Source organism: Pagrus pagrus (genome assembly GCF_965226575.1).
Source record: "Pagrus pagrus genome assembly, chromosome: 10".
NCBI classification, from domain to species: domain Eukaryota; kingdom Metazoa; phylum Chordata; class Actinopteri; order Spariformes; family Sparidae; genus Pagrus; species Pagrus pagrus.
In genome coordinates this window covers 27,375,490-27,398,531 of record NC_140194.1, presented here as the reverse complement: position 1 = coordinate 27,398,531, position 23,042 = coordinate 27,375,490, and the positions used below count along the sequence as shown (strand labels likewise).

The 23,042-nt window shown below is 40.6% G+C and overlaps 1 protein-coding gene across 9 annotated transcripts in view; it reads left to right on the top strand.

Annotated features, from left to right (window-relative positions):
• The window catches only part of srgap1a (SLIT-ROBO Rho GTPase activating protein 1a), an 85,843-nt gene that overhangs the window by 30,413 nt on the left and 32,388 nt on the right, over positions 1–23,042 (top strand). For all 9 annotated transcript variants that reach the window (XM_084364830.1, XM_084364829.1, XM_084364833.1 and 6 more), the window contains exons 2-8: positions 277–472; positions 6,824–6,986; positions 14,727–14,789; positions 18,133–18,312; positions 19,086–19,214; positions 20,792–21,013; positions 21,509–21,610. In XM_084364830.1, coding sequence (XP_084220956.1) covers positions 277–472; positions 6,824–6,986; positions 14,727–14,789; positions 18,133–18,312; positions 19,086–19,214; positions 20,792–21,013; positions 21,509–21,610 — 1,055 coding nt within the window. The remainder of the gene's footprint in view (positions 1–276; positions 473–6,823; positions 6,987–14,726; positions 14,790–18,132; positions 18,313–19,085; positions 19,215–20,791; positions 21,014–21,508; positions 21,611–23,042) is intronic.

Genomic DNA, 23,042 nt, shown 5'->3' with positions numbered 1-23,042 from the left:
GGTAAACATTTGCGACTTTGGCCGACCTAAAACATGGAACCCTCATCTTTTGTCCGGTTGTCTGGCTCTGTGTCATGGTGTCTATACTACAGTAACTATGCTCGGTCAAAGATGGAGTTCTTGTGAAACAAATGCCATAAAGTTGGACACAGTGTCTGCTATATAAAACCAGAGTTTGTGTAGCTCTGATATTCTACATTTCTAGAATTTATAAACCTCAGCCTTCAGGTTCCTGCTCCATCCTAATCTATTTGTTCTCTTCTCGGGTCTTCTCAGAGATTCGGGCACAGCTGGTGGAGCAGCAGAAATGTCTGGACCAGCAGACAGAGATGAGGGTCCAGCTGCTGCAGGACCTGCAGGATTTCTTCAGGAAGAAGGCAGAAATTGAGATGGAGTACTCCAGAAACCTGGAGAAACTGGCTGAACGCTTCATGGCAAAGACACGCAGCACCAAGGACCACCAGCAGTACAAGTAAAAAGACCCAGTCCTACTGATTATCTGTGTTCAATTTGTCTTCTGGGTTCATGTATGGGCCTGAGAATACTCAAAATGAGTCATTCATAGTTTGCTGGTCTAATTTATGATAAGAAGTTACTTTATTGAGACAGCCAGTCATACTGCATTTCAGTGCAATGTTGAAAGGATCTATAATATTCTAATGGGATTACTGTGAAGATGAGCTATATCAATCTTTATTTCATAGTCAAAGGAAACAGAAAAGCATCACAGTGGTGACGATTCTCTAACTTTTTTACTTTAACTCTTTGATTTTTGTATTTTTGTATCTTTTGTCTATCTTTTGTGAAATATTTAAAAAACAAGACTAAGAATTTAAACAAGCACTTGATGCCAACTTTCGATTATTTTTACTATTCAAATATTTCATATATGTCAAGTCAATACTGAAAGAGTAATTAGTCTCAATACCTGGCCCTACTTGTACATGCTCTCTGACAACAGAACAGTGTGACTGTAACTCTTATGAAAAAGCTTAGAGAAGTAAAAAAGAAGAAACTAAACCTTGAATTTCATCCAGTCTCTGTCTCATAGAGAGTTAACCTGGCTGTGGAGGTACATGTGGAAAAAAGGATCTGATGAAATGAGAGTCTTTATAAAACGGTTTAGAAGAAGTTTATGTCTGTCACCTTTTCATTTCTCCGTCTGTCTCCATCATCACAGTTTGACTTGGAGACTTTTTGACACAGTTAAGCATGCTGTAGACTTTGGCCTTATTACACTGTAGGAGTCTCCTCATGGAAAAAGCAGACATTAGCATATTGTTTGAACTTGTGGTGGGAACGAAAATAAAACGTATGTTTGTCCTCGCCGTCCGCAAATAGCCCCCGCTCTCTGTCTGCAGCTCCGATGGCTCTAGCAGCTGTGTGTGCCCATGTGTATGACTGGCGGAGGGAGTCTGGTATGGCGCTCTGTGGTTTTCATCGCGTGATGTACAGTCTGGTCACTTCATTCACAGGTTAAACATTTGGCAAGTGCCAAGGAGCATATTGCTTAAGTAAATACAAGACGTCTGAATAACATTAAAAACTTTCCTGTGGGTTTTAAATCATGTGGCCTATATTTTTGTATTCACATAAACAACACACGTACAGTAAGGCTTCTGTGTTCTCCATATTCTTTAGGTTGTTTTCATTGGACAGGCTTTTCTGTGGTGTTTTTAGTCTGTATGTAGCCTTAAGCCACCATTCATATGACAGGTTAGTTTGGCAGAGCTGCAAAATGCTTAAGTTGCTTTAAAAATGAGCAGCTAAATCTGATGGTAATTAGTCCAGACAAGCAGCATTCAACAGGGGGCCACTGCTGTGGCTGTTAGCGTAGCTGCATTTTTTAATCAGGTGTATAAACTGATGTTGAGACAAGTTGACAATATGTCATTCTTACAGTCAACAGTGTGTTAATGTACACTATGTCTGACATGTTTAGGTTGTTTGGAAGACAGTTTCCCCACCTATTTAGAGTACCCAGCTCATTTGAGGACATCTTTGGCTTTGGGACACACTGATTAACATTTTGACAATGAAAATGATTATAGGCCGGCCGATAGGCTGACCAACTGGTTGGGCTCTCATCTGCTTAATTTTTTCACTCCTACTACTAAATTGAGTATCGGTTGGGCTCTAAAAATAATATTTAGTTGCAGCATTAGATGCTATATCTTGCCACCTGCTCTGTACAGGCCGTGTTGCTATTGAAGCAACACAGACATGATCCCCCACTGGCTTCCCAACAAGCTGCAAACATAGCCATTTATTATGTTTGTTGGTATTCATGACCAAGCTGCTGCTATCCCTACTAGGCATCAGATCTAGGTGTCTGTCTTTAAGCACAAATGTGTTATATCCTATTCAGGTCTAAATCTGCTTCTCTCAGGTTTCTCTGAGTGAGGAAAAAGTTTTGGCAGAGTAGGAGTAAAGTCCTGAATTCTCTATGGTAGTGAAATAAAGTTAGTGTTCAACAGGAAGCACAGACTTTCTGTCACCTGTGGAAGTATTGCACCAGCTCCTTGTTGGAGAGGAATCCATCTCGCTTCAGGGAATGTGCCCTGTGTCGAGCTGTACTTCTGTGTCTCAGTCTGACAAAACTGGTGGCAAGACAGCAGTGGAAGACTAATGATGTCAACTCTAAAGTAAAGATGGATTTTTTTAAAGACGCATGACTTTAAGATTTGGGGGACTGGAACTACTGCACTTTTAAAAACATTCATCATGACACACAACCAAGACTTATCTGCACCACTTTAAAGAGAAAAAATTAAGAGCAGATTAACACAGATTCCTATTTAGAGTGACTGGCCAGATTGTGTAACACAACATTGCCTACAATCATACTTTAATCAAACACTGTTTTCTTGGTCCAGACTTACATACGAAGAGAACTTATGCAAGTTTAGTTCTTCCTCTTCGTTACCATGAGAAAACTCTAAATGCAACACACAGTAATGGAAAAAGCAGCAGAGAGTTCTAGTTAAGCTTGATAATAGGTGTAATAAAATCAAGTTAGCTAACTCTACAGAATGCATGCTGTTCGACACCATGTTGGTCAAAAGAGCAACACGTCTCTGTGAGCTGTTTATAATGGCTTCTTGAAAGCATTTGGTGCTTTTAGCTTCCAGGATGTCAGCAGCAGAAAAGACGGCAGCCGCTAGTGATTGTATGATATGCATCTGTGGGTTAAGACATTAAATGGCCATTAATGACTATGAGGAAAAAGTTCCACTAGAGTCTTCCTTTTTCCTTTTTTCCTTCCTGTGAGAAAACAAAACAACAGACCCACATCCCAGTGTCCTGCCCACAGCAACACTCTGTGGAAGAGCCATTGAGTCCTGCCTGCCGAGTCCATTTGTGCCTCTGTGCCTGTTTGCAGAACACACACACACACACACACACACACACACACACACACACACACACACACACACACACACACACACACACACACACACACGCGCGCACACACACACAAATGAACAAATAAGAGCTAACATTCTCCTCTATCGCCCCCGTTCCTTCTTAAACACACACTCGCACAAACACACATGCACAAACCAGATACAGTATTATGCAAAGTTTGTTCAGGGAGGGACACGGAGATGGTTACCAGAGGAATCATTGAATTATTTATAATACCAATGCCACAGCTAGGATCATTTTAAATAGGGTGCTTTATCCAGAATTAAGTTTCTGGTTAAGGGACTTCCTCGCTTTGTCTGTGAGGATAAAAAGAAGGTGTACAACATGCTGCCATTGCATACTGTATATGCTGCAAGGCATTACTATCTGTAGATCATTCAGCTGTGGCAAGGGGAGAAACCTGTTGACACCATTCTCATTTGACTCTATTAGTGTTTTCACTCATTCACCAAACAAGATGAAACTGGAATAGTTCATTAGTTTTTGCACCGTGTTGCTTTGAAATTTCAAACTTTAACTTTACATAATAGGCTTGCTCCAAATTGGACTTTCAGTGATCACTTTCTTTTGCAGCTACACACTTACATAACAGGTCAATGCCAGTCACTATGCTGCAGCTATGAAGGCGGCAGTTCTTTAATGAAAGATTTTATCAGTACAGCACTGGAGGACCTATTGCCTCTGATGCTGATAAGGGCTCCTGTTTCAATGCCCTGCATACTCAAGTGGTATTTATCCATCATTGTCAGCATCCTGCTACTGCATGAGAGTGCAAGCATGTTGACGTTGACTCCTGGATTTTAACTGCAGGAATGATTAGAGCACACAGATATTGATAGGAAAGTAAGTTGATAGGCTGTAAGTTGCTAATTCACTTAGGTCCCTTCCTGCCTCTGCTGGACATTAGTTTCCCCTTTCATACCTGTGTGTCAGACCCTCAGGGGGCCGTCTATCTGTCTGTGAGTTTGTCTGACCCAGTTCCTGCCCTGGCTGAGGGGGAAATGATGACATTTGAGAGTTTTCCTGCCATTATGTAGGGTAAGCAACTCCCAGAGGTTATTTTGTCGTCACGGCCGATGTCAGTAGCCCCCTGGTTTTCTCGTTCAGGCCTTCCAGTTGGATTTAGTAGGTCAGCCCATTAACAAACACACAAGGTACTTTAAGAACTGATAATGTGTTTGTGGGAACCCTTTGTTACCTCGGTGACTTCTGTAACTTTTACAAATCTGACATGTGACACAGCTCCTTTATTCTATTCTTAGACTGGCTTCTTATGAATTCTGGGTCATTGCTGTGTTTGAAGTAACCATTCATTTGAAAAAATTAACTTAATGTGAAAGAAGAGTGCTGCTTTTGTTGACTATTGTGTAGCATACTGAGGACCTGTGCATGTACTAATGCTGAATTAGGCCAAACTTTTCACAGTGAGGACTCCTGCTGTGCTTTGAGCAATAAGGTGGGATGAAGCAAAGAGCAAAACTCTCTGGCTAATCCTGCCAATAGGCTTAAATTGTTTTGCATCTCCAATCAAATCAACTTAATTTTGGCACCACCTGGACAGAATGGTCAGAGATAGGCAGAGGGGCACCGGGCAAAAGCAAATGATTGCTTTAGAAATCTAAAGTTGAAGATTATTTTATGCAGCTCTGCAGAGACTCACAAAGTACCATGTCCAGCTTCATGTCAGTGGACACCTGGACATTATGCATCAGCACATGCAAAAGTCAGCATGAATTAATAAACACATACAAGCGTGCTGCCTTCACGTATCTAGATTCTGTGCTGTAGAATGGAAGTACAGCACTCTGCTAATACATAATGCAGAAAGGGTTTATGGTAATTGCTCTATGACAGCATGTCCCTGTGTGATGCTGTCCAGCAGTCCTGCTGCGATAGCTCGGGGACTGCCTCAGTTATTTTCTCTTTTTCTAGCTTTCTACCCCTTTTGCACATGTCCTGTAGCCTGGGTATGTGGCACCAGCACATCACTCAGTTTTAAGCTAAAATCAGTTTTTTCATTCTCAGATTTCCCTGCGTCTTTGAAAAACACTCTCAGATGTTATTCATGTTGGCATGTTTGGCTCTGCCTTTATCAAATGTAGTTTGCTTCCTGTTTTTGCAGATTCTCAGGGAACATATCAGCTGGTTGGAATGTGTGTATCAGTTATTCATTTGGGGAAATGCTTCGTTTTTTGCTCCTACAGCAGATGTTGCGCTGGGCTCAAGGCTAGTTCAGGGCAGGGTCACTCGCCGAGTGCCGAGTTTCACCTGTTGTGTTGACAAGTGTTGCCTGTCTATGCAAACTAGAGTTGTGAGAGGAGAGCAGAGGCGAGTCTCCATATGGTTCCTGCAAGACTTGACCCCAGACCCAACCATAAAACCTCTCCCAAACACACACGCTCACATTCTATGCTGTTCTTAGCAGGCAGGAGGAATGTTATAGATTAACCCAGAGGAAGTCAGCATGTAGGCCTGTGCTTACGCAGGGCCTCAGCTTGCTCTGGCCTGGACAATGTTCTACAGTTAGCTTGGAAGCAGCCAGCACACAGCACAGGAAACAGCTCTCAGGCTTCACTATGTTACTCTTGAGCTCTTTTGGCCTCAGATCTCTATCATCCCTCATTGCTGCGATCGCTCTTCCCTTGCTTGTCTGTCTTCTGCAGTCACAATTCATACATATTTCTACATTTCAACTTTACTTAAAATACATCCATAGCTTCTCCAGTTCCAATTCATTCCACTCAGTGTATTTAAAGCCTGTGATACACTCTTCCCTGGTTGTAGGAAGTCGTTTGGCTTATAGCATTGCAAGAGCTCTGCCCCAGAAATGTCACTAATACAAAGTATTTCTAACCTAACTGCGGTGGCCATGTAATATACAGAGAGCTTTTTAGGTCCAGAACCAGCAGTATATGGGACATTTAACACCAAGGGAGGCCTATGACGCATCTCTCTTCTGCTTCTATAATTGGCTCTGGTGCACTTGAGGTGTTTGTAGTCATCCTGCCAGTGAAGGAACTGCCACAATCTCCTTATGAAACTGACAGATATTGTCTAAAAAAATTAGGGCTGAGACATTAAGGTGGATACAAACATGCAGGGAAATGTTTGAATGCACTGACACAAACCATAAACACATGTAGGTAATACTGCAAAACTGTGGAGTGGGTTTAAAGTCTGTGATCATGTTTGTTCTTGTTAATAAATGTGGACAGTGCATCAAAGAAAATCATGAGTCATTATAAAAACCTTCCCTTTCTGTCAGACACACTGAGTCGTCTTCTTTCTTATTTTCATTAGTAACATGAAAATAAATGAGGAATCAGAATATTAATTTTCCACACAGATCTTTGACAACTGATCTGACACCTTCCTCTTTCCCTGGTTCATGTAGGAAAGACCAGAACCTGCTGTCCCCAGTCAATTGTTGGTACCTGCTGCTGAACCAGGTGAGGAGGGAGAGCAAGGACCACGCCACACTGAGCGACATCTACCTCAACAACGTCATCATGAGGTTCATGCAGATCAGTGAAGACTCTACGCGACTACTCAAGAAGGTGAGACTGGAAAATACATGTAGGCTGTGACCACAGTAAAGCTAAATATGATTGTCAGGGTGCCTCTGAAAACGGGGTTTATACACACTTTACCCACATTTTGTTCAAGATAGAACAACTGTATTCTGCAATGGAAGTGTTTCAATCGCGATACGTTCGTATGGCTGCCAAAACCACATTGGAGATTAGGTTATGTAACAGTTGGTGTGATGCAATGTTTGAGGTCGTTAAGTCATTTCCCATTACGGTTGAAAATAAAGGTGATTAGTGGTCAGAGATGATGCAACACTTTTGTTGGGCAATATATTGTACCAAAAATAACTGCAATACACAGTATGATTGTCATTACAAGACTATTTTATTCCACTGATAAAATGGTGCATAATAATGCAGGTACACCCTTTAAGAGAGCAACTGAACTTTTGCAACTAAAATAATGAATAAAATGTTAAGTCAAATAATAGTTGGGAAGACCCTGTTAGTTATTCTCACATCATGTTGGCTGTGTTGGTGACGTTCTTTGTTACCGATGTAAACACTACGGGTAATATTGTGATCAGAAGAAATTATCCAGGTCAAGTTTATACACCGAAAAGTCTATACACAATAAGTAGACAATGCAAACACATTGAAACACTTGTATTTTCTCTCTTTAATGTGTAGGATTATAACAAAAATTCAATTTCATTAGTGAATGCAGTTTTATACACAGACAATCTGTGTAGCCTACTGTTGTTACCATTTCCCTGTGTCTATATGTTCCTGAAGTCTCTTGTTGACTCCTTCAACCTTTTTTTTTTCTTTCTACTGTTCTGATGTTTGACCTCTGCTAGAAGGGGTCAGATGTAACTCTTCTTTGATCAACAAAAACAGGAGTTTGAACTCACCACTAACGCGATCCAGATTTTTTTTGTCGGTCAGATCGGGCAGCAGAGTCTCCAGTCACTCATGTTATGCAAACAGTCTTTCACTTTCAATTAACCCATTCATCTGACAACAAAGTATATTTAGTTGCATGATATGCATGCAGGATATGTACAGTATATATTCAGCTTTACGTTTGATGGGATGAAACTCAGTTGGGCTCCTGTGGTGTAGTTTTGTGAATTAGAGCAGAGGAACCTTGGTCACCACAGTTTCAGATCAGTATGCCTTCACTCTCCCGTCTGAAGACTGCGGCTTTATGGCTGAAACCGGGCCTCTACTGCCTTTTCCACCACAAAGACGACAACTCCCTAGAAGATTATGAGCTCCTATGCTGCAGGAGACACATGAATTCACCACAGGCCTAAATTACAAAGTGGCTTTTCTTCAGCGGAGCGCCTTTGTGTCAGTTTAGCTTGTGCGACTTTTTCTATCCCTGATTTTCCTCTCATTCTTTCTCTTTTTGCGCTGTTTCACTTTAAACCCTGGCTTGTACAAAAAGTAAAAGTGGGACTCTTTTACTCCTTCTCAGACTAATTTACATCTCTTAATGGTTGTTGTTTCATCTGATTGTATGGGGGCGTGGTCTTTTAATGCTCACCCAAACCCCTAACACACAAACAGGAAGCTGCAGCAGTCATTTCCTTTTGATAGTGTTTAAAGGCTTATGGTTCTGCTAATGAGGCCAGATGTGAAACAGTCATTTTTCAGATGTAACTCTCGTTGCCTCCACTGACTCAACACTTTGATGATCATATTGATAGACTACCTTCAATGCTGATTTACATTTCATAGTGTAATGCTGAATACACTCTGCCAAACCGTCACAGTCTGCAGGGTTCTTCCTTTTAAAGTTTGCAATGCAGTTTTTCAGTGGATCAGGTGACATTGTGCAGACAAACGGCAGACTGGTGGGAGGTCCTGGTTCATAGGAGACCCGAGACACCACTCGCCCTCTAATTAAAGCTTCCCTGAGCCTTTGATCTCAGCAGAGCTTCAGTAACGAGGCACAAACAACAGAGAAGTCTCCCATGTTACTTGGGCTCCCTCACAGCTTTGACGAGACAGCTGTACTGTTGTCATCCTTCCAGCACATCAAAGACCTGTGTTTTTATTTCCTTGTATGCTTAAGTCTCCTGCTGCGAGGTGTAACAGCAGAGGAGGACCCCAGAGTAGCCCTGTTGTCTTCGTCAACATCCTCTGGTTGACCTGTTTGCAGTTTGGCATGTGCATTTGTTTCTTCAGTGCTGCATTGTGGTCACTTTTTCAAACAGCTGCAAACTTCTTTTAGAAAACACCCCTTTTTGGGCTTTTTTGTTTGAATACAAGAGTCAAGTAGTGGACCTCACTTTCTTACTGTCTTTATGCTTGAATAGATCTTATCACATGTATTCAGTTTTCATTATTCATACAACAGGCTCTTTGTTTTACTCTGCCCTGTTTTATTTATGGAAGTCACATTCTGTGGCTGCAGCTACGAGGTGAATTTCCAGGGGCAGTTTTGAACTTTTCCACAGGCAAAGCTTGTGCTGGATAGTGTTTATTTAACATGCATTCTTACAGAAAACAGTTTGACATTTCATGGTAGGAAAAGCACAGATGTAATAAAACGTATTATGGCAGAGCTCCATTTAGCTGCTTCAGTTTCAGGGTCCTGGTATTGCTCATGCTGTCTCACACTGTCACAAATTACTGGGCCACTTGAACAGATCAGAGCTATCGTTAATGTTATCAGTAAAACCTGTGTTTTGAGTAGTGCTGTGGCCTGTCGTGCATTTATGACTTACGTGATGCCTGCACCAGGTGTTAATCAGGTGAGGATGACACATGATTTTGAAGTGTCTTGGAGTAGTGGGGGATTGAGATGCGACGATCACTACTGGTTTCATGTCAGTGCAGAGCTTAAGTCAGGATGTGTTTAGCTGGCTAGCCGCTCCTGACACCTCTCATGCTAATTAACACACTTAAACCTGTACACAAAGAGAAATTTGACATTGTCGATCTGTGGTTTTAAAGGGAGTGTTGTCGTATAAATATTTATTCATTTTCAACAGCCTGGTGCAGTGAGTGTGCACAGCCTCCTCTTTTTGTGTCTTTTTGTCATCACAAGGTTGCCAGGTTTGGTACCATTGTGCCTTTTTGTTTCAACCAAAACCTGTGCTCATCGACCGTATGTGGAAAACTGTGCTATAGCCAAAGAAACTGCATAGACGTGCTGACAGATGGTTGAACTGTAAGCTTAAACATGTAACGCACCCTAAAACCATAAATTGTTGTTTTCTACATTTCTGTTCATGTGCAGGCTAAACAAACGAGATAGTTTGTGTAAATAAGATAGTTGTTTGTCGTTGTACAAAGCCAGGCTAGCTGTTTACCCCCGTTTCTAGTCTGCTCAGTCTTCCTGACTTCAGCTCTGTGCTCAATGAACAAACATTGATCTGCTTATCTCACATGTAAATTAAACAAATTATTTTAATTCCCCAAAATGTTCCACTATTCTTTTGACATTTAAATAACAGGATCACATATTTATGTAACTTGGTCGAAGCTTATCTTAAAAAAATACATCAGCTAAGAACTTGTCCGACTTTCTCCTGCGTACCTTAGTTGTGTGTCTGTGTTATAGTGACAAGGCACTCAGATCTAAGCTAAGCACCAACACACAGGGCCCCACAGGGTATACAACCGCCACCTCTATACCATGATTAATGTCAGTGGCAATTTGAAACCCACCACTCCCCAAAGGCTGACATGGTTTCTCCTCTTTGGGGTTGTTTCATCTTTCAAATGTGGTTGGAATACAGATGGTATGTGCTTAAAGGGGAAACCCATTTGGAGGATCTTTTTAATGAATTTAAACCAAATTGGAAACCCCCCAGCTGAGATTCCTTCAGTGTGATAAGGGGTAAGCTGTGCAAATGAAATCAGCAACATCAGTTACACAACACAGCGTTTAGTAAAGAGCCTTTATTGCTTGTAATTTGAGGTGTACAGTGTCTGTTTTACATTTAGCAACGAAAGGAGAGATTTTTTCGCAGTTATTTAAAGCATTATGTTACGTGTCGCTTTTCTGGTGAAAGCACTCTAATCATGTCTTGAATGCAGAGCCCCTTTACTTTCATCTCTGTCTTTACTTTTCTCACACACACCCTCTCACAGCTCATGTGATCCATGAGAAGGCTTTTCATTGAGCTCTGGATCACTTCCCAGCTTTCTCAATGGAGAAGCGCTAACTGCTGTTGAATCTGACTGATAGTCAAAGGTTCTGTCCTCTGAACTGAAAGTTGCTAATGGATTTTCCCACAGGAGAAGGCATATATCTTTATGATCTCTGTAATATGTAAGAATCCACAATTGATAGTCAGTTTACTCAAAATATGCTACTGTCATCTTTTGCAAGATACAATTATGGATCCATTTTACACTCAAGCACTAAGTCATCCTATAATTTACCTCAATTATAAGTGTAATTTAACTCGAGACCTCTCTGTCGCTCCCTTATCTAACCTCCGTTCTCAAATGTGTCTGTGTTTGACTCTTGCCAAGTTTGGTGCTTCTAAAGCTCTGGTTATCCGGGCTTGCAAGCTGTGTGCCCTCTGATTAGGTAAGAGTTACAAAACAGGGAACTGACAGACAAGGTGCTGGTTGGGAAGATGCCAATCAGCCAGGTCACCCAGCTCGACACTCTTATTTCACCAGCCTGGCAGGCGGTGACAGAGAGCATAATCCTCTTTGCTATCTATTCACATCCTTGGACATCGTGCAGCTTGACCTGTCAGTGACTGGTGAGGAACAAGAGGGAGGGTTTGGGTGTTTGTTCACTCTAGTTTTCACAACGTTGCTTCTGTCTTCAAATGTTAGGGTGTTGACAGGTCAGCAGAGTCCTAGAGCTAAAAAATGGTGTAATTGTGTACCAGAAGGAACATGTTTGTAAATTCACCTGAATCAATTAGCTGTCTGACCTCAATAGAGTCCCTGACCTGTTGCCAACAACCCTACGAGGCCACATGTGTGCAAGGTAACAGAGGATACGTGACTCATCTAATCTCAATCAGGAAATCCCATCATTGTTCGATGTTGTGGCATCGTTGTCAAGGACACTGCTTCAGGATTTGATAACTACTGGCGGTAGTAGTTTCTTGTAAACAACTCCAAGACAAACAAATGCACACAATGTAACACAGCAATCTGTTGCATTTGTGATTATGTGGTCCTTCTGTTAGTCGGTTGGTTTCAGCTTACCTCACTGTGTGCTCTGGACCCTGAAGCTACTACCAGTAGACACCTACTCACAAATTCTGGTTGTTATGAATTGCAACAAACATAAAAACATGTCTCAGAAATGTCTCAGAAATCAACTTTTTGCACTGTGGAAAACAACATATTCCCTGTAGAGTTTCCTTGTGAACAAACAGAAAAATATGTTTACATTCAGTATATCTCACCAAAAATGCATTGTGTGTTTCTCCAAGGTTTAAAAACGCACTGAATTCATTTCTGTTTGCGAAACCATTTTTTTCGCAATTTTAAATGACACATTGTGATTCGCACTATTCTCATTTTCCATGACTGATTACAAGATAACTTCACACATTTTTCTCCAATTTAAGGGTTCATCTGCAATTCTGCAGAAGTTGACCATCTTAGCAGAGCTGTCTATGGGGATTTGTGGATTTTGAAGTTTTGAGTTGTTTTTGTGGTTGTTAACTGGATTTAACTCAACTGTTTTGGGGTTGTGGAGAAAACTAAATGGAGTCTTTACCGAGTGGATTGAAGGACAAATCCTTCACACGGAACACCCAAACCAGTATTGTTTTGCTTGCTTGATTTAATATACCTATTGAAATAAGTCTATTAAATTGAGTTGTTGTCTTTGATTTTTTTCCAAAAATCTGTTTTTTGGTGATGTCTATAATTATTTGTCAGACATGAGTATGAACCAAAATTCCTGATTTTTTTCATACTGCAATATATATCACAGAAAATAAAAATGTTGCTATGTCAGTTTTTTCCAATGCTGTTCAACACTAATCAGCGTAATAGCTTGACACCAGTGCTTGTGTGCGCATGTTCATGTCAAAAATGAAATGGGGACATACTCATAAAAACATCACTCAATACTGTACCTTTTGATTTCAGTTGTAGATTTAATTTATTTTTGACCACCATTGCCCTTTAAACAATCTGCAGTGTACTCCATTCTCGATCAGAAGTAAATCACCACTCTATCCCACTACACTAGCTGGTCAATACCATCTCAGAACACTCCTCCAGCCTTTTGCTGGGAGCGGCTCCCAGAATGAGATTTGTCTGAGGATAATTGGGTTAAAGAAAGACTGGGAGTGCAGGCCAAGGCTGTAACATCATCCAGGTAGCAGCGCGTGGTATCAACGTAGTAGAGAGAGATCAAACATTCATTGTCATGACTCATAATCTCATGAACATGTGATACAGTATATAAGTCAGTGTGAAGGAAATATGGGAGCTCCATAGTTGAATTAATAGTGAAAGCCCCTCTAAATCCATCACGGCATCACAGTTAAACTGTATCCCACGACCATGAGATGCATTAATGTGTGTGTGTGTGTGTGTGTGTGTGTGTGTGTGTGTGTGATAGTATTACTGACTCAGCCTTGTGGCATGGCTGATTGAGTTAACATATTTGGGAAAAATCTTTCACATTGAGGCGTAGAAGGCAGATAATGTGTTGAGCATGTGGATGGTGAAACTCAAGCTGTGTTCGGTGATTTGAGTGGAAAAGCCGCCGTGACACTGATACCACTTTCACACAGAAACACAAACCTGCATGGGAAGCAGGATGATAAATCATGGTTCTGTTGTGTGTTCGTACCATTCAAACCACAGGTCAATGTCTGGTGGTTGTCCACTATTAACGGTGCATTACACAGTTTTGGAAATAAATTTTAATCCGAGAAGAAAGATATACATTGACATTTTTTTTATGCCTAAACAAGCTGACCTTGAAGGACAACATAATTTCATTCTGTTTTACTTTGCTTAAATGTGGTGGACCCTGCCACCTTTCTAGCTTCAAACTGTGTTCTGGTGTCCTTATTTTCGTTTGAGAACAACTCGATTAGATTAGATGGAAAGAGTTTGTATTATTACCTCATTAATGTAATTGTTAATGATAAAATTCTGCGTCTGAATTTCTTCTGCAAAACTACATTGTGCTCTTTTAATCGTAATATCCAGCAAACTTATATATATGTATATGTATGTGTGTGTATATGTATATGTATATGTATATGTACTGTATGTATATATGTATGTATATGTGTGTGTGTATGTATGTGTGTATATATATGTGTGTGTGTATATATATATATATGTGTATATATATATGTGTGTATATGTGTATATATGTGTATATATGTGTGTATATATATGTATATATGTGTATATATATATGTATATATATATATATATATATATGTATATGTATATATGTGTGTATGTGTATATAAATATATAAATAGATATATATGCGTATGTATGTATGTGTGTGTATATATATATATATATATATATATATATATATGTATATATGTATATACAGTATAGTATAACAGTAATGTGCAATTGCTGAACAGTCTTTTCCAGTTTTCAATAAAAGTAGTTGCTACAGTGTCTATGATGTAAATTCATCTTTGCAGACAGGACTGACAAAATGGTGCTACTGTGTTGCTTTGTATTAACTATAATTATTGTTTAGGAAAAGTTGTTCTGTGCATTTAATTGTATGTAATTTGTTGTAACGATCTCATTGTGTTTTTTCTTCTGTTTCTTTTTCAGAGTAAGGAAATAGCCTTTCAGCTCCAGGAAGACTTAATGAAGGTCCTAAATGAGCTATACACAGTAAGTAGTAATGACTGCCCTCTTTTTCTCTAACTAATGCACTTAAGTACATTGGTCTTTGCTGTGGTCGAGACTGGTTTACAGCATTGAGCTAACTAGCTTCTAACTGCTTGTAACAGCTTGAAGTCTTAAACCCTGTGGCTTCAACATGCCTAAGGGATCAAATATTAAACATTTAAGCAAAAAGACAAATACTAAAGATTGCTCAAGCTGTAGGGAAAGTCTGTCTAATTTCATTTATAGCAAGACTGAAACACAATCTCATGAACTGGTGATTCAAACTGTGAAGTATTGACTTGATGTTTGCTCGACTCATCAGAGTTCATCTTCTCTGTTTTTAATGGCTCTTATCAGCTGCTCTTCTAAACAGATTCATGCAAAGCCACACCAGGGGGCTGGAGCCAAATAGAAGCTCTCCGAATAAATTTTCTGTCTCTTCTTTTAAGGTGATTTATTTTGTGCATTGTTGACTTTATGTAATAGTTGAAAGCAGAGACAGATGGAAAGCCTGGGGAGAGAGCTAAAGAGAGATTACATGCAGTCGTAATCGAATCAGGGATGTTGCGATTACATGGTATGCGCCTCAGACCACTAATGTACAGGGACACCCATCATCTATATTTTGAGTAAATGGTAAACATAGACCTTTGAACACAGAGGTTCAATTTTCTCTTAGTAACATTTCACCAGACCATCAAACTTATGCATCAAACAAGCTGCACAGAGTCTGGTTTCTATAAAGGCCACTTCATCTCCTCTGTTCAACGACTTTGCTGTAAGTAGTTTGTCCGCGTGTATCTCCGACCTTGGAGGAGAAGGGTACTTAAATCATGAATCAATAGCTAATTCCACTGCCTTAATTGCCCCAGTCAGGTCTGCTAGACTACTGCCTTACTTTAATGCCTTTAATGCCACATGTTGTTGGACGATTAGAAGCTGGTGTATTCTTAGACAGGATGACTGGAGGCTTGATTTTATTGTGTTACTTATACGTCAAGTTGTTTATATGATTGCTATGGGTTTATAGTGTCGTATAGGCTACTTTAGGTCACTCACAGGCATCAAAAGCGATAAACACTGATCAGGCAGTAAGGATAAAATGTATTAATTAATTCATAATTTTATATATTCAGTCATTTTTCAGCCCTTTTAACATATACATCTGTGTTTTTGTGTTCAGTCAACCATGTCATTCCTCACCAACATTCACTTAAGCATCCTCATTGATTGGCATGGTAATCTGGGAGGTAAACAGATAGAGATACATATTGTGGCAGTTAATGTTGCATCCTAAGAGATTGACTGACACTATAGAAGACGGCAGTGGTTACACTTCCAGTCAATGGCAGTACTGCTCCAAACACAACAGCGTGTAGCTCCAAACTCAATGTGTGTCACTCTCACCACAGTCCACACTCCAGATTTGACCTCGTTTAGCCCCTGTGGGAGGACACACACATATTCACTAACACATACTGTTAAGCTGTTGCATCAGACAGCCTCAGTCCCCGATGTCAGCCTCCGCCAATGAAATAACAGGTCTGCTCCATCTCTAAATATGTCCTTCTAAAAGAAACACCAAAGTAAACACAGCAGCGGCCGGCTCCAGACCAGTAAGTGAAGAGTACAGGACCCAAGGTCAGTCACCCATCTTTAAAATGGTTCCAGTTAGGCCACCAAGTGCAGAGGGCTCCAGACAAATCAGGCATTGCGCTGTTGTTCCACTAGTACAGAAATAACTCAGATGTTTAGATTTAGAGATGGGTGAGTCTCTGTGTGCGTACTGCAGTTGAGGTTTTGTGCAGACAAGTGTACTGCATACACAGGTTGTGGAGCTGTAATTTGCTGGAGGTGGTTCATTCCAGGTTAAACCGCTGGTGCTCTATATCGCTGACTTCTTGTGGGAGATTGAATATATTTTCTGCCTTTGTTCTCAGTTCAGTACATTTGGCCTGCTGCGACGAACAGCAGACAGATTTAATCTAAACTGTGGTTAAATGTATCACCTGATGAGATTAACACAATACAATTTATTTGCTTTGTTTGTAATGTTAACAGTTTGCCTGTTTTTAATGTATGTTGATTGATTAATTAGATAACCTTGTTGTGAACATTGCGAGATAGTTCTTCCACATCTCCGGTAATTTGTCAGGGTATAAAACATGGATCGTCTTCCTTTCCTTTCCTTTCCTTTCCCTTTCCTTTCCCTTTCCTTTCCCTTTCCTTTCCTTTCCTTTCCTTTCCTTTCCTTTCCTTTCCTTTCCTTTCCGTACTGTAAATTCTCATTGTTAATCAACATGCATCTGTGAGGGTCTGTGAGATCTTTTTGCTGATGACTCCATGTTGGCGTCACAGACTTCGGCCACGTTATTCTCCCACAGCCTGTGATTCATTCTCTTTCCTCAGAGCAGATGTGTGTTTGTTCTCCGTTATCCTTTCTCCTCAAGACCTGAGCCAGTGTTAATAAGACTTTAATCACTCGGCCCTCTTCAAGAACTCATTGTTTGTGTTTCGTGGTTTACCTGCTACTTAACAACTGAGTCACTGCTAAATGGATCCATGGAGTATGTGAGCAACGCTTCCACTCCCACCTCCTCTCTTGATGGTGACTCACACTTCAGGAAGTAGTGCTAATCAGTCATTCATCATCAAGGTAATGCATTTACCTTGTATTGAATAGCTATAGTGTGATGACACAATGGGAGGAAGAGTTTAAATGATTTGCATTTCAAAAAATAAATATTTATTTTTTACATATGCATCGTGTAAGCCTAACTAAAAATGTTAGCCCTCAATTCTCAGAAGTCCTTCTTGTGGCAAAAATGGATCTGAACTTATTGCAACCATCTGATTAACCAGTAATCCAACCCCCCTCTTAATAACCTCATGTCAAAATCAAAGGACAAACCCAAATCTCCTTTCTGACTTTATTTTTCAAACACAGAGCAATGAAGGCAGCATGTTAGATTTAGCTGCAGTGATTTGTGGTTGTAGTGGTCGTATGAGAGTCTCATATAAAAAGGCTGGAGAGAATCTGTCTTTGGTTTGTGGTTCAGGGAGAGACGAAGTGCCTGCTGCGAGATGAGTTGAATCGATTTGTAATGAATGAGCGGGTCAAAGCATGGAATCCTTAGTTGTGGATAATAGAGGGTCAGTCTTGACTATGAAGATGGATTATTTTGACCTTTGACCTCACAAGAGAGTGAGCTGAAACTCAACTAACACAGCAAAGTCTCAGGATGTTGCCCTTTGCCAACAAAAAAACTAACAAAGAAGAAATGATGTCAAACAGGCATTAAAAATGTATTTTCTTTTTAGCTTATTGACTTTTGTTTGTCTCCAGGTGATGAAGACTTACCACATGTACCACTCGGAGAGCATCAGTGCTGAGAGCAAGTTGAAGGAGGCTGAGAAGCAGGAGGAGAAGCAGATCGGTAGGGGAGATCCAGTATTCAGCATCCGAATGGAGGACAAATACCAGAGGCGTAGCTCTGTGAAGAAGATCGAGAAGATGAAAGAGAAGGTAAAACGCCAGGGGTTTAACAATCCTGAAGACTTGTGATAAATTTAGCTGGTAGTTGCACCTTTAACTTTCCATTAGGTGTTTTCTAACCAAACTTCTGATCAGGGTTTTATCACAAGGAAATATGCTTTATTTGGACCACAGTAGGGCTGTACTGATTTATTATTATTATTTTTCATTTTTTACGTTACAACCATAGGCCACAGTTAAGCTTAAGTAAAAACACACTGTAAGCACTGTCAGACGAGCGGGCGTTTTGTTCTCAGAACAGGCCTGTTTTCTGTTACATCTCTGTGACAAACCATTAAATGGCCTTTTTTAGCATGACTCTTCCTGGAAAGCATTTGGGAAGTGTTAAAATATGGATGATTTACAAGTGTGTGAGTCAGAGCCCATTGGTCAGTGGATGGTGACTAACTAGCGGCCTTATATTTGTCTGGTAGAGAGGAAGTGTAGGACAAAGACAGATGGCTCTGACTGAGACACCCCAGTTGAAGTGAAGGACACAGGCTGTTTTTAGTTGTTTTTCCTCTTTCCTTCTTGTTCCTTTTTTTCTATTTTTAACAGAATGTAACTTATTTCTCCTCTAATGTTTATTGAAGCTGTTGTTTTGCCAGTAATCTAGCCTAAGCTCGGAGACGTGCAGTGCGTGCAGAGACATAAAAGCACAATCACTTGTCAAAAAGGCAATTCTCGACTCATTAAATTCATCCTCCCCTCACTGGCTCTGTTGTTTTCTGTTTTCTCATTCTTGCTTCTAATTCTCTCATCAGCGTCAAGCCAAGTACTCCGAGAACAAGCTGAAGTCGATCAAAGCGCGGAACGAGTACCTGCTGACACTGGAAGCGTCGAACTCTTCTGTTTTCAAATACTACATCCACGACTTGTCGGACTTAATTGATGTAAGTATATAAAACCACATGCTTCTGTCAGCGCTGCTCTGAAACATCTTCATCTTCAGCACCGGCTTGTTTGATGCTGCTGGGGAAAGGTTTTTGCTGAGGACACTCTTACATAAACAAAACACACACTTTGGAGTCGTCTCTCTGTATGCTAAGGTAGATTTTATTATGATTCTTTGTGCTTCGCATGCAGGAGATTCAGGGGTGTTTCAGAGACCTTCAGAGGAGATTTAAGTTCATCATCAAAGGAGAGACTGATGACTTTAGCAGCCAGGCCTGATATAAAAGAGATCGTAGGGCACCAGACTGTGGGAAGGAAATTACAGTGCAGGACAGAATTAAAGCAGCTTATTAACTTTTGTGATTAAATCTATGCTTTACCACTTTTCCTTCTCTTCATGTTATTATTAAAAACCCACATATTATATTCAGTTCTACTGTGTTTTCCTGACATTTTGTCACTGTTTTGAAAAATCTTTGAATAGAGAGCGAGAGTAGTCCTGAACCTGAAACCTTTTTTTCCATATAAAGCTGTGGGATATTAATCCATTCACTACAGCACTCACCCCCCTCAGCACTACCTTACAAGCAGGGTCGTTTGACCTTATTTGCTACCAAACCGATAAACATGACTTATTTATGATCTGACTCACCTGGGTTATTGTTATTTTGTTAGAGAAATAAACGTACGGCACCATTTTCTGTGCTGTTTCTACATTCTAGACAGGACTGAAAGAGAAGAGAAATGCAACCTTCATTCAGCAGCATGCTGTGCGCTGAAATTACCCCTCTCTCCGCTTTGCTCACAAGCCTTCACATCTCACCGGGGTGTGTGTGTGTGTGTGTAGGGGGTGCACTCTGCATGAGTTGTACGTGCAGGCTGACACACATTTGTTTATTGATGAAGGAGACTTTTTATAGTTGAAAACAATGTGTGCATGCTGGCTGGTAGTTGTATCTTGTTTGCCTATCACTCATCACACGATGTCATGTTTGTGTGTAACTGTGTGTGTGTGTGTGTCTGTTTTTGTGGGTGCCTGGGACTTGCATGCATTCCCAGGAGAGACCTTGGTCAAGGTTCTGGTTATTAAAAATCAGCACTAGTTCCTGAAGGCAACATTATGTAACACAGAGGCAACACACAACACAGAGGCTCAGACAATGCTAGGCTGTTGACTAGTGAAAATTGTCGTCTTAAAAGGCCAATGTGTATTTTTTATTAAAACAAGCTATTTGAAGGCACAAACATTGGCTTTAAAATTGGGAAATTGTATCACATTTTTGATATTTCTGACATTTTATAGACCAAACAATTATTCCAGAAAATAGTCAGTAGGTTGTTAATGAAAATAAGGAAACGAATCATCAACGAAGACTTGCAACCAGTAGAATCTCTCATAGCAGAGTTGTGTCTGGTGTTTAAATTTTGGTTTCTAGGTGACACTTTTGTTTTCATGATCATGGATTTTGCCTTTATATGCTTATAAATGTAATGTTTTAAAAACTGTCTTTAATTACAATTGATCATCTGCCAGATTTTCTATCTGACAGCGACCCTCTTCCTTCCTCTCTCCCAGTGCTGTGATTTGGGGTACCATGCCAGTCTGAACCGGGCCCTGCGGACCTACCTGTCAGCCGAATACAACCTCGAGACATCACGCCATGAGGGTCTTGACATCATAGAGAATGCTGTGGACAGTCTGGACCCTCGGAGTGACCGACAGAGGTTCATGGAGATGTACCCGACGGCCTTCTGCCCACCGACTAAATTTGAGTTCCAGCCTCACATGGGAGACGAGGTACATACAGTCAATTCAGTAGCAGCGATGATGAAATTTCTGGTAGTTGTGCATTTGTTTCCAAGACACTGAACAACATGGAAGTGAATTTGGAGTTGATTTAAACAAGTCTCAGACTTAACGAGGTCTGATTTTCAGTGGCTTAAATGCAGCGTTTTAGTGCGTCTGGGATGCTGGATCAGGTTTTATAGCGCACTGAATTTGACAAATCATGTGTTAATTCCCACCCTGCAGTCATGTAGCTCGACATGTGTTGTGAGTTTTACTGTTTGGCTGGCATTGCCTACACTGATATCATGTCTTTTTACTAGCTGTTGTTGTGTGGCTGTCTGCATTCATCTGGCAAAAGTCACTGCGGTTTGCTCTGCAGTTGAAGAAGAATTTGGATGCCTGCATCCTGTTTAAATTACGTGGCCTCGTTGTTCCGTCAGTAGGATGTAATTTCAGGTTCCCCCATCATTGACTTTGTATTTCCTCTTTTTTTCACCCCCCAAGGTGTCTCAGATCTCAGTGCAGCCACCAGTGAACGGGGAGCTCATCCTGAGGTTCCAGCAGCTTCAGTCTCGCCTGGCTACTCTGAAGATCGAGAACGAAGAGGTAAAACAACGCAATAAATTCAACTTATTATACAAGTATTTGTGGCGTGTGGGGGTTTAGAGATGTCAAACATGTCAAAACTATTCTCTGCTGCTCCGGTTTTGTCGAAATATTTAGTTATGCTGGTATTTGTTGGGTGCAAGACGCTGACAGTTAAAGCTACTGAAGAAAGTTAACTTCAGCCAGAAGTCATCCAAGGTGAGACACGGAATAGTTTCTGATGATCTCTGAAGAATCAAAGTTTTCTGTTGTTGCGTACGCACACCACACACAGGCACACACATTGCACACTCTGTATTTTCCTCTCCCTCTCTCATGCCCTGCAGGTAGCCATCAAAACTCTCTCTGTGAAGCCTCCATTTTTTGCTCCCACCGGTAGAATTCACTGTCTCGCTTTTATTTGCACAAACCTGTCCTGTCGTTTCTCTGTTTTGACATTGGAGGTGCATCGCTGCCTCTCAGGCTGTATTGTTTTAATCTGTCTGCAGCATGCTTGAGTAACTCGACATTTTCTATAAAACTAAAGCTAATGGAGGTGAAAAACCATGACTAACTCGGAGTGCAATCACGTCCATCAGGCTGGCTTTTGTATCACGTCTGACCTGCTTCCTCTCAATGAGCTCTCACTGCCTTCTGTCTGGATCCCCTCTCTCTCTCTACCTCCCTCCACATTGGTGCACTGTCTTTCTTTCATCCTGCTACAAAGACTCAGAAACACAGGCGCACGTCACTCAACTTCCTTTGCATTCACTGCGACTTCAGATTCTTTCTCATCTTATTGTCAACGCTTTTGTGAAAGTGACTGACAAAACATCTATTAGAATGACATAATGGATAGCAAGCAAAGCTGCATTTAGGGGGAATATTTGATAGTTGTAATTAGTAGACCTGAAATAACTGGTTAATTAATCAAAAGGTGTATTTACTGAAATTGAATCTGTGGATTTTTATCATTCTTTTAGTCTTTTAATTGAACAAAAATGCCAAAAATGAGCTGGTTCCACCCTGCCAGATGTTTATGTGTTTAGTATATCACTCTAAATTGAATATGTGTACGATGTTCCTTTTGACTTTTTATAGACTTACATCATCAGTTTAAAAGAGGGATCTGTATCTGGATAAAAAAATATTCGATCTTGCCTTTGCATTTACACCTGGTATTTTTATTGCGTTCTCATTGTCCTCGTTGAGATCGGACCCCTGTCCTCCGTTAGGAATTGGAGGCAGCTGCAAATCAGCCTCTAGACTCCCTTAACAATTCTTGAAATGTTGTGGGTTGATGAGTACGGGGAAACTTTATAAACTTTGTGAAACAATGTCCGTGACAAATTCAAAATGAATTGTCTCATCTTGTAAATTTGGCAAATGTAATACATTAAGTTATTCCTTTCTCCTTATATAAAAACATTGTGTCAGATTGTCCTGGTTTGTT